The sequence below is a fragment of the Stegostoma tigrinum genome, chromosome 14, assembly GCF_030684315.1.
Source record: "Stegostoma tigrinum isolate sSteTig4 chromosome 14, sSteTig4.hap1, whole genome shotgun sequence".
In the NCBI taxonomy this organism is placed as follows: Eukaryota; Metazoa; Chordata; class Chondrichthyes; order Orectolobiformes; family Stegostomatidae; genus Stegostoma; species Stegostoma tigrinum.
The window spans coordinates 32,218,271-32,232,070 of NC_081367.1; the positions used below are offsets into that span (position 1 = coordinate 32,218,271).

Consider the following 13,800-nt stretch of genomic DNA (forward strand, 5'->3'; position numbering starts at 1 on the left):
TGATGTCACTAAACATTGCTGATCATCATTGCTCACTCGAAAGGGGCTTAGTTTAACCGTTTCCTTCTGCATGTCCTGTTCTGAAATTCGCCCAACTTTAGGGTCTTGGGTGAGTGCCATATCTTGATGAAGTTGCTAATTTCCTAAGAATTGGACCTTGGATTACAGTTCTCAGCCCCCATCCTGCCAGATTGATACTGATGGTCATTATCTGCAGGGTTTCCCTCTGCGTCAAATCCGTCCATAGGTCCGACCCCATTTATGTCTTTATATCCCATCCCACTGCGCTCTCGCTGTTGGCCATGATAATAAATTTGAACGAGTAATCTAGAGGCCCTGTTTAATGCGTGGGAAATGTGGTTTCAAATACCATGGCAGCTGGTGGAATTTAAATTCCATGAATAAAATCTGGAATTGAAAGCTTGTTTCGGCAATGGTGCCCATGAAGTTGTCATCAATTATCATGCAAACTAGTCAGGCCTGTTTATGTCCAGTTCGAAGGAAGATAGCGAAAAACAAAATGCTGGCCTTGCGGTGACATGCAGTTTTCAGTGAGTACATTGCAAAGTTTAGTTCTGGAGTGCTGTCATGGGTCTTCTGATAGAAGATCAAAATGATACATATGAGCCTTCATTACTGTAATATATCAGTGTGTACATTGCTAGGGAAGGCTTCCAGAAAATAGAGGGAAAAATTAGCCCATTATTAAGGTAGGAATTTGTTGAAAAAGGAAGGAAAGAATAAAAATGACTTGTTTGGTTTGATTGCAGTTAGCAGTCTGTTCGGAGGGCCTCGGTTTCAGTACAAGTGATTGAAATACTGGTGAAAACAACAGTGCAATTATCCTCCTGGATGAGGATAATACATATTGAGTAATATTTTTTTCAAAATGCTCGGGTACTAATAGAATTTTAGGAGCAGTTAAATAAAGAAAGAAGGAAGAATTATGATTGACATTTTTATAGAGACTTTATTAAAAAGTGGGATCGATGATGTGACTATATATTGAGAGCTGTGACATGTCTGACATTAAAATATTAAAGTAGATTTATAAGTGGTTGATCAGTTCTAATGTAGACTTTATGGAATTGTGCATTTCTAAAATGTAGGCTGTACATCACTATGCCAATTGGCAAATCTACATCAGAAATAGCAACTGTTCATAGAGTTAATCAATCAATTCAGACTGCAGTCGGGGTAGTTTTCCCTACGAACTGGCGCTAGTTCCTAAATAAACATGGGGCAAGAAATTGTTTATAAGGAAGTGATTGCAATGATGCAATTTAGAAAGGCCTGTTGTCGTGAAATTAGATATTTATGTTTGGATATGTTTCTACTGTTTCAGAAAAATATGTTGAAGTAATATCCAGTCTGCATGAAAAGGAAATATATAGATGGGACTATCTAAGAATGTTGATAATTTTCATTATTTTTAAAAGAATTTTCAAAGCTGTGATCAGCATTTTGCACAGCTGATAATTAGAGTGAAAGTAAAAGATAAAACAACTTGCTAGTGAGTATCGGGAAGTAAAATGAAAATTGTGAGGAGCGAACTTATATACAGGAAAATAGGGAGCACAGGAGAAGGGGGGTCTAATGTGATTTAGTTGTTCTCTGCTATTGCATATGTTTAAATGTTAAGCAAATGTCAGAAGAGATCTTAAAGGGATTTTGTTTGAGTTTTGGTGTTTGGATGGAGTAATTGAAAATTGAGACTGTACAATTTAGTTCTATATGCATTCAGATTTAACTGTTTGCCTTCTGTTTTGATGATTTGTGCGAAGAAAAATTACATGATCTTATTTCAGGAAGTTCAGAGGCCATCAAGGAGTGCGACAAAATCATCTTTGCCATCTTTGTTGAAGGTATTGCAAAACAAAACACTACCAGCTAATGTTTGCAGTAGAGTGCTGTGGTAGATTGGGGCAAAGGCTATTCAGCTAGCACTAGTAGAGGGTGAGTCACTAACAATTTTAACAAGAGGCAACTGTATAAACAACAGAATGTAGGTTATTGTATCATAACAACAGGTACACATTATATTAGTTAGTTATTCATAATTAATGAGATTTTCAGGAAGTTTTTAAAAAAGTAACATGGACAGTTTGGTGATAGGGAAATCCATTCAGTGATGTGCAAAATCATCTCTGGACTTCAAAAAAAAGTCTACCAGGAACCATGTCTGAGCCATCAGAGTTTTCTTTTGCTGAGCAAAAACTATAATTGCAGTTTCTAACATTAACCCACTCAGAGTCATTCCCACACAAAAAAAATTTTCCCACACTTTTTTTGTGCGCTCAGGATTATAGCCATAGCTAGCTGTTTCATATTTCTATTATCCAGTAGCAACGTAAGTGCTAACAATATGCTACTTCAAGCTAAAAGAATGTGCTACCTGTCACACAAATGGGAATTGTTAAATATGGATTTCAGTGCTGGTGTTATGCTAACATGTAGGCCACACATGCCAAAGAATGGTGGAGCATATCCCTTTGGCTGTTTGCAGCAGGCAAGGTATGAACTGTACCCAACCAGCCTGTGCTTACAAAACTCAAAATAAGTGATCAACATTATACATGTGATTCTGCAATTAGGCAACACCTGCTAAATAACCTTGAGTGTGCCAAGAATGCCACTAACAGCCCATTTAAGATTGTTGTTTGGGCTCACAGTATACACTGACATATACTGAAAACACCATAGATTAATACACAGGACAAATGTAAAGAAAGAACACATTGAAGCATGCGCCTGTATGAACTTAACAAAATAGATGACAGCTACTTTCTGGTTCAATCCTCAGGATAGTGCCTTGATCGGTCAGTGTCAACCTGCCTGATTTAAATTTCAATAAAACCTGACAGTCAACTGGCAATCATTATGTATACCTTCCTCCCTCCAGACCGACCTCAGGGGATCTGTCTCCCACTGCAACCCTGGACTGATCTATCCCCTCCTACCTCCCCCCCAATTCTCTCCTCTCCACCTATCTTCTCCTCTTTCCATCTTTGGTCCGCCTCCCCCTCTCTCCCTATTTATTTCAGAATTCTCTCTCCATCCCCCTTTTCTGAATGAAGGGTCTAGGCCCGAAACATCAGCTTTTGCGCTCCTAAGATGCCGCTTGGCCTGCTGTGTTCATCCAGCTCCACACTTTGTTATCATTATGTATAGTTTGTTCTTCTTGGCAGCCCTATCACTATCCAGGGTCCACTTTCCAATCAATCAGCATTATCTTCTCATAGAGTATAACATGTTGGTCCCTTTTATTATTGAGAATGTCCTGATCGAGTGCAAAATGAAAACTTTCATCAGAATGCAAAAGTTCTGTACTACTAAAAAGGCAATTTGTTACTTCTTTACTTGAACTTGGTAAGAAGGTTGGACATCATCATTCACTCTCTATGGATATTTTTGTGGTGAAGTAGTTATTCTCACATCCTCAAATCATGATGAGAGAGGATTTTGGCATGCATTGCATTATCCCTGTCACCTGGGACTGGCCATTCCTTTCTGAAAGACAAAGAATTGAAATATTGTTCTTGAGCTTGTGTTGGCTCGTCACTTGGCATCACAGTCAAATCTGCTGTATTAATTTGTTCATCAGACTGTTTTGCTGTCTGAATAACTTCATTTGATACTTCCTCAATGAGCTCAAGTGGTTGTACCTCTCATTCTTGTTGTCAGTGTTTGAAATTTTTGGAAAGCTACAGATTTTTTTTCATCTTTTGTCTTTTTTGGTGATGATACAAATGGAACCCATTTCCATGATTCCTGTAAATTTGCAGAGTTCCTTTCCATTAACAGTATGAAATAGTTCTTTTGCACCAATATAGGTGCTTTCAATAGATTATTAAAATATTTTTGGTTCCACTATGAGTGTAAGAAGTCCAATAAAATTTTCTACCAATACTCTTTGAATGGTTGGTCAACATGTGTTTGTACCTACCAGTTGTTATCCTGGAAATGCAGCTACCTCAGTTATGTTCAGGTCAAGACACAGGTGCAGGCTTAACTGAGAAGGGGAATTGTTATATGAATTACATGCACAGTTTTGACTCCATTATGCTCCTTTTGTGTTGTATAGTTTTAATCTTGAGAGCTGTTGCACTTGGACCATATGATTTCACCTCTTGTAGACTGTAATTTCTGTTTCTTCAGCCATCGTATTTGATGTGAAAGGACACTGGCACTCACCCCTGTATCAGGCTTAGAATTAATGAATGATTTATTGTCACTTGTATTCTACAGTGAATAATGCAGTAAAACACAGTGAAAAGCTTCAAATGTTGCCACAATCTGGTGCCATTGTGAATAGTTTAAGAATAAAATGAATAAAAAGATAGATGTAACTGAAAGAGAGTGTAACCACGCTTTGCTGCCTCCACCATGAGTCCTGAGTCCCAAGCCGACTCACCAGTGAGACTTGCACCACCACCTCCACCGCACTCACCGACAGCAGAGGTACCACCCTTTAGGCACCTCCTCTTTGCCGCAGCACCCATCTCGCTGAGACTGCCTCCGGTGCTGGGCCCACAACCTGGAGCTCCTGGCCGTGCTGCCACCACCACCCTTACCGCTAACCAGGAGTCCCCACCCTGTGTAGTAAATGGCGCACTGCTGCCACCACCTGGTGACACGCCAGTAGTCACCGCTGCACACGCTGCTGCTTCCACTGCCGCCTCCTCACTGATATCTGGGATTGTCTCCCAGTGTCTACCACAGTCAGGAGTCCCTGACTACGCTTCCAGGCCACTGCCTCACCAAGAGTCCCACTCCAGCAACTCTCTTCTGCGATGTCACCTTCTCCACCACCCACAGGAAGAAAAAGAAGGAAAATAAAGAGGAAATGGCTGGTCTGGAGCCATCGTCTTATGACATCGACAGGTTGTCAAACCCGAGTCAGTAGTGTCACCAAGTTCACCAAAGGCTGCCTCAGGTGTATATTCTAATGCTGATGGTTCAACCACAGTAACATCTCACAGTAACACAGTAGCGTTACAAGAGTGATTATTTGGCCTTTTTCTGCTTGGAGATTGTTTTCTAAATCTGCACGTCTTCTGAAAGTGACTTGTAGTTTTACAGATGTAGCGTTCTTTTGTCAGAGTGAGCACTAATTGTGCACTTGGGGCATTTTTAATCCAAAGTTGCATGCCCTGGGAGTGTTTGCAGTTTTGCCTGTACCTCGTGTTGACTTGTCTCAAGTACCCGTACAGTGTTTACTGTGAAGGTTCCTCCTTCTCACCCTCCCCCCTTGCCCGAGGTGAGGTGACCCTCAGTTTAAACCACCACCTGTTATCACTCTCTGTCTGAGAGCAGCTTAGTGGCCCTTTGGGACTATGGCTACTTTATTTCACAGTGTTTGTATGTTATAAAGTAGATAGGTTATGTTGTTCTCTTGAGTTAAGATTGTCCATCTCCATTCAAGATTTGTTTGAGCCTCTCCTTGGTTTCTGCTTTCAGCACAACTTGCTCCAAAGTCGTCATCATAGAACTGGAATAGATTTGACAAATACGTATCACTTGTTCCAACAAACATTCTGTCTCTTATGAATTCTGATTTCAAATTTCTACAGTCACCCTGTTTCACTAATTTGTAGAGCTTGTTCATTAATATCTTTGGGGTGGCACGGTGGCTCAGTGGTTAGCACTGCAGTCTCACAGCGCCAGGGACCCGGGTTCAAATCCACCCTTGGGCGACGGCGTGTGTGGAGTTTGTACATTCTCCCCGTGTCTGTGTGGGTTTCCTCCCACAGTCCAAAAATGTGCAGGCTATGTGGGTTGGCCGTGCTAAATTGCCTGTAGTATTCAGGGGTGTGAGGTTTATAGGGGGATGGGTCTGGGTGGGATATATCAAGGGGCGGTGTGGACTTGTTGGGCTGAAGGGCCTGTTTCCACACTGTAGGGAGTCTAATCTAATACATGGACAGATTCCACTGGATAATGAAACTTTCTGTTAAACTATGCCTTTTCAAGAAGTTGTCTTTGTTCTCACATTGAGGTGGATATCAAATGTATGTGCCTCCTTTATATTTTAGCAATTTACAGTTTGATCCCACTAGGTCCTATTGAAGCCACTTGTATATTTACCTTTTAAATTTGACATTTAGTATTTAATTTTAAAGAAACTCTTCGATTGAACTGTTTTCTTCAAGATGTCCTGTGCTCTGTTTGGCCCATTTCTGATACTAAATCTTTATGGTATTATTATTTCTCTCGTAATTCCCACTATGATGTGATTATTTATTATTCTTCCTTTTAAAAGCTGCTTCCAATCTGGAGTGTGTCAATGGTGTTTGTCATGTGCTGACTTTACGCTTTATCAATGCTATTTTAATCTTCTGGTTTTTACGCTTTTAATATGGCGCTATCTTAATATTGTTTAATATTCTAGTTAAATCTTAAGTGATTAATGAGAACATTTAATCTTGCTTTAAATTGATGCTGCTCTATTTCTCTGCTGACGAGATTTGATAATTCTTTGCAGTAGAAATGCTGACTGCTTGTCCTTGTTTACAAGTTTTTAAACTCTGTACTGTGGCATTTCTATACTATTTCTTTCCATTAAAACTTTCAAAGCTGCAGTGTGGCACTGCTGCAGTATTCTACTTCTTTAAAAGGCTGTAAATTCTATTAAATAGCAAGCTCTATCTTTGCACTGTACATTGGGGGATTTTCTGCTACTTTTGTGATCAAAATGGCACTCCAGTGGGCAAAGCGGAGATTTTCCCACATTCTGCAGCCTAGATGAATGTTTCCTGTTGCTTTGTAGGCAAAATGGATGTTTTCAGGGCTGAATACATAGTGAACATTCCTTTTTTAACCCCAATTTTCATCATAATCCCAATAATGTAATCTCAGCATTTACTAATTTAATTGCCCTTGACCCTGTGCTATAACTGTGCCTCATGATGCCTGCTTGCAATATGATGAACCTTGTTGTGAATGGTAAGTGCTCGTTCTTTCATTGCTGCAGCTTTTCAATGCTAAATTTAAAGTATTTTCTCCTTGCCTATGGGAATTTTTACTTCACTCATGGAGCTGCTAACAGTCATTTCCCAGCCAAACCCAGTACTGGGACTGTCCCCACGGATTGTTCTTCTCCTAAGAACTCTATAATTGCCAAGTGTGGTTACTTCCTTTACTGCCTGATGCCCTGCTGCTCCTTCCATGAGATCTGTTTGTCTGTTCAAGCACTTACTGCTACTGGCTAAGAAAACAAGTGTGGAGCTGGAAGAACACAGCAGGCCAAGCAGCATCTCAGGAGCACAAAAGCTGACGTTTCGGGACTAGACCCTTCATCAGAGAGGGGGATGGGGAGGGGGAACTGGAATAAATAGGGAGTGAGGGGGAGGTGGACCAAAGATGGAGAGAAAAGAAGATGGGTGGAGAGGAGAGTATGGGTGGGGAGGTAGGGAGGGGATAGGTCAGTCCAGGGAAGATGGACAGGTCAAGGAAGTGGGATGAAGTGGTAGGTAGGAAATGGAGGTGCGGCTTGAGATGGGAGGACGGGATGGGTGAGAGGAAGAACAGGTTAGGGAAGTGGAGACAGGCTGGGCTGGTTTTGGGATGCAGTGGGGGAAGGGGAGATTTTGAAGCTTGTGAAGTCCACATTGATACCATTGGGCTGCAGGGTTCCCAAGCGGAATATGAGTTGCTGTTCTTGCAACCTTTGGGTGGCATCATTGTGGCACTGCAGGAGGCCCATGATGGACATGCCGTCTGAGGAATGGGAGGGGGAGTTAAAATGGTTTACGACTGGGAGGTGCAATTGTTTGTTGCGAACCAGGCGGAGGTGTTCTGCAAAGCGGTCCCCAAGCCTTCGCTTGGTTTCCCCAATGTAGAGGAAGCCACACCGGGTACAGTGGATACAGTATACCACGTTGGCAGATGTGCAGGTGAACCTCTGCTTAATATGGAAGGTCATCTTGGGGCCTGGGATGGGGGTGAGGGAGGAGCTGTGGGGACAAGTGTAGCATTTCCTGCGGTTGCAGGAGAAGGTACCGGGTGTGGTGGGGTTGGAGGGGAGTGTGGAGCAGACAAGGGAGTCACGGAGAGAGTGGTCTCTCCGGACGGCAGACAAGGGTGGGGATGGAAAAATGTCTTGGGTGGTGGGGTCGGATTGTAGATGGCAGAAGTGTCGGAGGATGATACGTTGTATCCGGAGGTTGGTGGGGTGGTATGTGAGAATGAGGGGGATCCTCTGCGGGTGGTTGTGGCGGGGGCGGGGTGTGAGGGATGTGTTGCGGGAAATGCGGGAGACGTGTTCAAGGGCGTTCTCGACCACTGCGAGGAAATGTTGCAGTCCTTGAAGGACGTGGGTATCTGGGATTTGTGGGAGTGGAATGCCTCATCCTGGGAGCAGATGTGGCGGAGGCGGTGGAATTGGGAATGGGGGATGGAATTTTTGCAGGAGGGTGGGTGGGAGGAGGTGTATTCTAGGTATATTGTATCGATTGTACCCGGTGTGGCTTCCTCTACATTGGGGAAACCAAGCGGAGGCTTGGGGACCGCTTTGCAGAACACCTCCGCTCAGTTCGCAACAAACAACTGCACCTCCCAGTCGCGAACCATTTTAACTTCCTCTCCCATTCCTCAGACGGCATGTCCATCATGGGCCTCCTGCAGTGCCACAATGATGCCACCCGAAGGTTGCAAGAACAGCAACTCATATTCCGCTTGGGAACCCTGCAGCCCAATGTTATCAATGTGGATTTTACAAGCTTCAAAATCTCCCCTCCCCCTACTGCATCCCAAAACCAGTCCAGCTCGTCCCCACCTCCCTAACCTGTTCTTCCTCTCGATTATCCCCTCCTCCCACCTCAAGCTGCACCCCCATTTCCTACCTACTAACCTCATCCCGCCCCCTTGACCTGTCCATCCTCCCTGGACTGACTTACCTCCTCCCTACCTCCCCACTTTTACTGGCTCCATCCTCGCCTCTCTGATTGGTCTGTCGCCTCTCCACCCACCTTCTCCTCTATCCATCTTCTGTCCGCCTCCCCCCTCTCCCTATTTATTTCAGAACCCCCTTCCCCTTCCCCATTTCTGAAGAAGGGTCTAGGCCTGAAACGTCAGCCTTCCTGCTCCTCTGATGCTGCTTGGCCTGCTGTGTTCATCTAGCTGTACACCTTGTTATCTTGAATTCTCCAGCATCTGCCGTTCCTATTATCTGTGAAAAGGTTAAGCCTTATTCAACCGTGTGTAAGTAGGAGTGCATTGAGTAACAAATTCATAATTACTGCTGAAAAGTTTTCATGTGATTAAATTTGGATTCATTCATTTGCACCATTCAATTATAAAGGGCAGACTTTTATTGGTTAAATTAAACAAAGATCTGCAGATGCTAGAAATCTGAAACAAAAACAGAAATTGCTGGAAACACGCAGTAGGCTTGACAGTATCAGTGGAGAGAAAGCAGAGTTCATATTTCAAGTTCAGGGACCCTTCCTCAGACCCCATTAGCTGAGATTTCTGGCAGAATTGGACAACTGTGCCTTTTAGTATCTGCTCTGAAGGCCTGTTACAAGCTGCATTGGAACATCTAGGGGAGGTTATTGCCTCAGAATCTACCAGCCCAGTAGAATCTGCACACCCACTGATATATGGGTCAGAGTGCCACTGTATGTAATTAAGGCCGTAGATCTTAACAGCCGATCCGTTTCTTTCCAAGTGGTAAAGCATTGAAAAAAACATTAATGAGTTGTGAACAACTGGAAGCAATCTCTTTAATCTCTGAAACAGGATGTTGAATCCACATGTTGGAGTAACATTGATTAATTTTATAATCCTCCTGCACTTTGGACTCTGCGTTCCAGATGAAGTTGTGTCTCTGGTCATTGTTTTGGTATGTACTACATCAATTCCAGAAAACAGATTGTTGTAAAGATTGTGTTCCAAATCCACATTCCGCAATTTTATTAGTAATCACGTTGACTGAGCGATTTGAATAATTGCATCATCTTTTCAGAGTATTTCAGTTGTCATTTTTTAAAATGTGATTGCCAAAATATTTTCAGCAGTATTTTCTATCTTAATTAATATAAGCAAGTGTGGAATAGTTGGTTGATCATTGAATATTTTGTGATTCATAGCCTCATCATTATTATGGTCATGCAGTTGGAGAAAAAAAGAAAATTGTATTATTTTTGGAACCAAAAGTTCTAAAGAACAAGGTTTAAAGCAAACAAGGTTTTAAAGAATCTGAAACTACAACTGCAAACATCTTTAATCTGATCCTTCATATAAATTCCAGAGGATGCCTTCTGTAATTGAGTACAGCTTGTTTTTTGTAGGATATCTGAAGTAAATCGGAATGGCTGAGCAATGTCCTTTGTATCTTTGCACAAGTGCACATTCTAGTCATATATTTAAGAAGCTGTAATTGCAATATTAAGTGCAACAATTGAAGAATAAATATACATCAGCGGGCACAAAATTTGTATTTTAAAGAATTAATTTTCCAAATTAAGGGTAATCTATTATATGTCCCTTTAATATATTGCATTACAGTTAGTATATTAATTATTATACATCAACATATTGCATTTTTTTTTGCTGATCCGCATGCAACCTCTGTAACTGTCCGAAGTAGTGTGCCACCCGAAGGATCAGCAGCGAAGCTTCAGCTTTATTATATTCCCTACCAATGGTCTTACACACTGTCCCCCATTCTGAATTGCCCACACTTCTCAACAATACCAATGTTGTTGGGAAAGTAAGTTTTAGGAAGGGCAAGAAGAGCTTGTCAAGAATCCAGTCTTATGTTTGAGTGACCTTTGAGACAGACCCAAATATTTGTCTCCCTCCATCCTGCTGGACTTTCTCCTAGACAGAGGCTTCAATGGTTTCCAGTATCGGTGAAACATTGCAGTTACTGGGATGATAAATCCTGAATAGCGGTCCCAAAGTTAATCCTTTTGTTTAGTTGCAAATAGAATTAGTTACTTTTTTGATGCATCAGAAAACTGCAGTGGACTTGCATTATTCTATTTTCCTCCTATCCCTTAGGTCTTAAATGAATCCATTCCAACCTTGATAACACAGCTGAAAGACCCTCTTTACAGTGAATACATCATAAATATGTTGGTGGACCTTGCGGCTTTCCATCAATCTATCCTAGATAATTCCATTGAAAATCTGAAGGAAATTGCTGAAAATTACCCAAATCTATTGGGCCAAATTGCCAAGATTTTTGGGATCATCGGCTGTATTAATGAGGTAAGTCCACATTTAAAAAATCGTATTTTTCTTTTACTGGAGAGTATAGTTTGATTCGTCCAATTTATTTATTAATAGAAATTGTGCAAGTTAGGATTAATAATTTGTTGGTCTATTTAATCTGCATGACATACATGTTTAAAGGTACCAGTACTTGCATTCTACTCCATCAACAAAATTCAGTACGGACTGAATTTCAGATATTCAACCTTCAGGTTATCAAGATAATGTGTCAGCGATGTTTAATAGTCATCATAGAGGCATAATGTTGCATAGAATTTTAGAAAGTCTATTTTAAATTTAGTAATTCTGAAGAATTTGTTTTAACTAAATTCAATGTTGAAATTGATTTTTGGGTTAAGCCTACCCTTTATACAAAATATTACTACAGTACAATAGTTTTAAATACATAGCCTAGGGGTAGTTTCTTATTCTCATAACAAATGATAGATGAGTTTCTGTTGACTATGTTTGGACCCATTCTGTGCTCTACCCAAAATTGAATTAAGATCTTACACAAATATACCATGTCTTAAGAATTATATCCATTATTTTAGCTATTTGGAGAAAAAAACCTGAATACTAGAAAGCTATTTTTAAAAAGAGGAAACATTTGTTCAGTGTACCAAATTGTAACAGGTCTATGGAAGAATATTGTAAGCAGCATGGAAAAATTAAATATCTATATTATGTGAAACTTGAAAGATCATAAACAATAGCTACTAATGAAATCAGCGATCTAAATCAGTCCAACAATCAGAACCAAAGTAGGATGACTTGCATATTTCATTTATGGCTCATAGGAATTACAAAACATTTTTACTTTATATTCCTTTACCAATTAACTTGAAGAATATCAATACTATGGAATAGAATAATTTTTTAAAAATCATGTATTATTGGTGTCAAATTCGTGTGAACAGATATAGGTTAGAAGAGCAGTGATGGATCTGGTTGAAAATTTCTGAATGATATATACTTAAGTTTCAACAGGGCGTTTTATTCTTTTGATATACAAGCATAGTCTGCAAGTCAGGAAAGCATCAAAGAGAAAACAAAGCATTGTGATGAACAGAAAATTAGTTGAAGTAGAGAAAGTAAGATACGGTTGTGAATGTGCAGTTGCAGTAACATGGCAATGTTCCACAGGCACTGGAGCCGCTACTGTTTATAGTATGTGTTTAAATGGTTTGAAACTGAACACACAAGTAAAGCAGACATTGTAACTGAAACCGAGTTGGAAGGTATGTGGAATTTCAAATTATAAGGATGAGGCAAACAAATGCGAAGGATCCAATTAGGGAGAGTCAGGCCTTGCTATAAAGCCTCAGGCCAGCTTAAGAAGGAAGACTATTTGCTGTATGAAGCAATAGAAAGGGCGTATGAGAGCAGAAAAATTTACTTTACTAGAATACAAAAAAGGACCAATATACAATAGCAAGACATCATGGTATCTGGGAACAAAGTCACAGTTGCAAAATTTAATGCATGACCTCTTTTCAAGCCAACCACGAGAGGCAATGCATATCTCAATCTGGCAATGGTAAAATACTGAACAAATATGCATGCAGTGCAAATCATAGCATCCTTGATGAATGTCAACTGTGAAATCGTAAAGTTTAATGTGACCTAATTGTCAAATATTCCTAAGGCGAGGAGGTAAGTACATACATGAAAAGGCAAAAATGTATTAAATTTGAGGAAACAGATTGAAAGTGGTTGTTGAATAAAAAGTCAGACGAAGACAAATGAAATACGTTTGTCACTAGAATGTTGAGCATACAGCATAAATGCTTTCCCAAAACCAAGAACTTCAGACTAAACAAAGGTAATCCTAAATGGATTAATAAACAAATTAATGGTAAAATAGGAAGGAAGAAGACCCTGGAGAAAAGCTTAGCAGAGAGGTTTAGGCCTCTTAAATGTATGAAAATACTGAAACATATTCAGAGTAGTCAGAGGACCGAAGAAAGAGAAGCGTATAGGTGAGGCTAACCCTAAGAGTAAAATGAAAATGATTATCATATTTAACATACATACATGACAGGACAAATGTTATAATTTGTTACAAGGTTTCACGTTCTTCTACATGAATATACAACATTTAAATGATGAACATTTTGATGGATTAGAAACCTTACTTAAAAGGTTTTCTTGAAACGTAGTTATGGACCAACAAAAAAAAAATGATGTATGTAGTAAATCAATTATTTTTGGGTCCATTAAATATAAGTAAAATCTTTAACATTTTTGTCACATTCTACACTTACAGTTGTATACATGTAATTTACATGTTTTCTATGATCCGTTGGCAATATTGTCCAATTATGGAATAAGCCATTCTGTGCTTATGACTCTATTCGTAATTCATTTATAATGACTGACTGTTTCATACAGATGATTATTCTGTGCAGAAAACTAACTACCAAAATACAGAAAAACAGTTTGTTATTTGAAATTGGCTTCCCAGAATTGTGTAGATGAAACATAATCTTGCTCTGATTTAAGACAGGAACGTTGTTGAGGCTACCTGGCCTCTGTCCAAGTTGTGGTGTTTTCATGTTCCCCTCTCAAGAATATAAC

At 40.2% G+C, this 13,800-nt stretch overlaps 1 protein-coding gene across 7 annotated transcripts in view; it reads left to right on the top strand.

The window, feature by feature from the left end:
- veph1 (ventricular zone expressed PH domain-containing 1) overlaps nt 1-13,800 on the top strand; it is a 226,132-nt gene that overhangs the window by 72,876 nt on the left and 139,456 nt on the right. For 5 of the 7 annotated variants that reach the window (XM_048542472.2, XM_048542471.2, XM_048542470.2 and 2 more), the window contains 2 exons: nt 1,809-1,865; nt 11,008-11,217. In XM_048542472.2, coding sequence (XP_048398429.1) covers nt 1,809-1,865; nt 11,008-11,217 — 267 coding nt within the window. The remainder of the gene's footprint in view (nt 1-1,808; nt 1,866-11,007; nt 11,218-13,800) is intronic. The other 2 variants (XM_048542474.2, XM_048542475.2) reach the window with 1 other exon arrangement.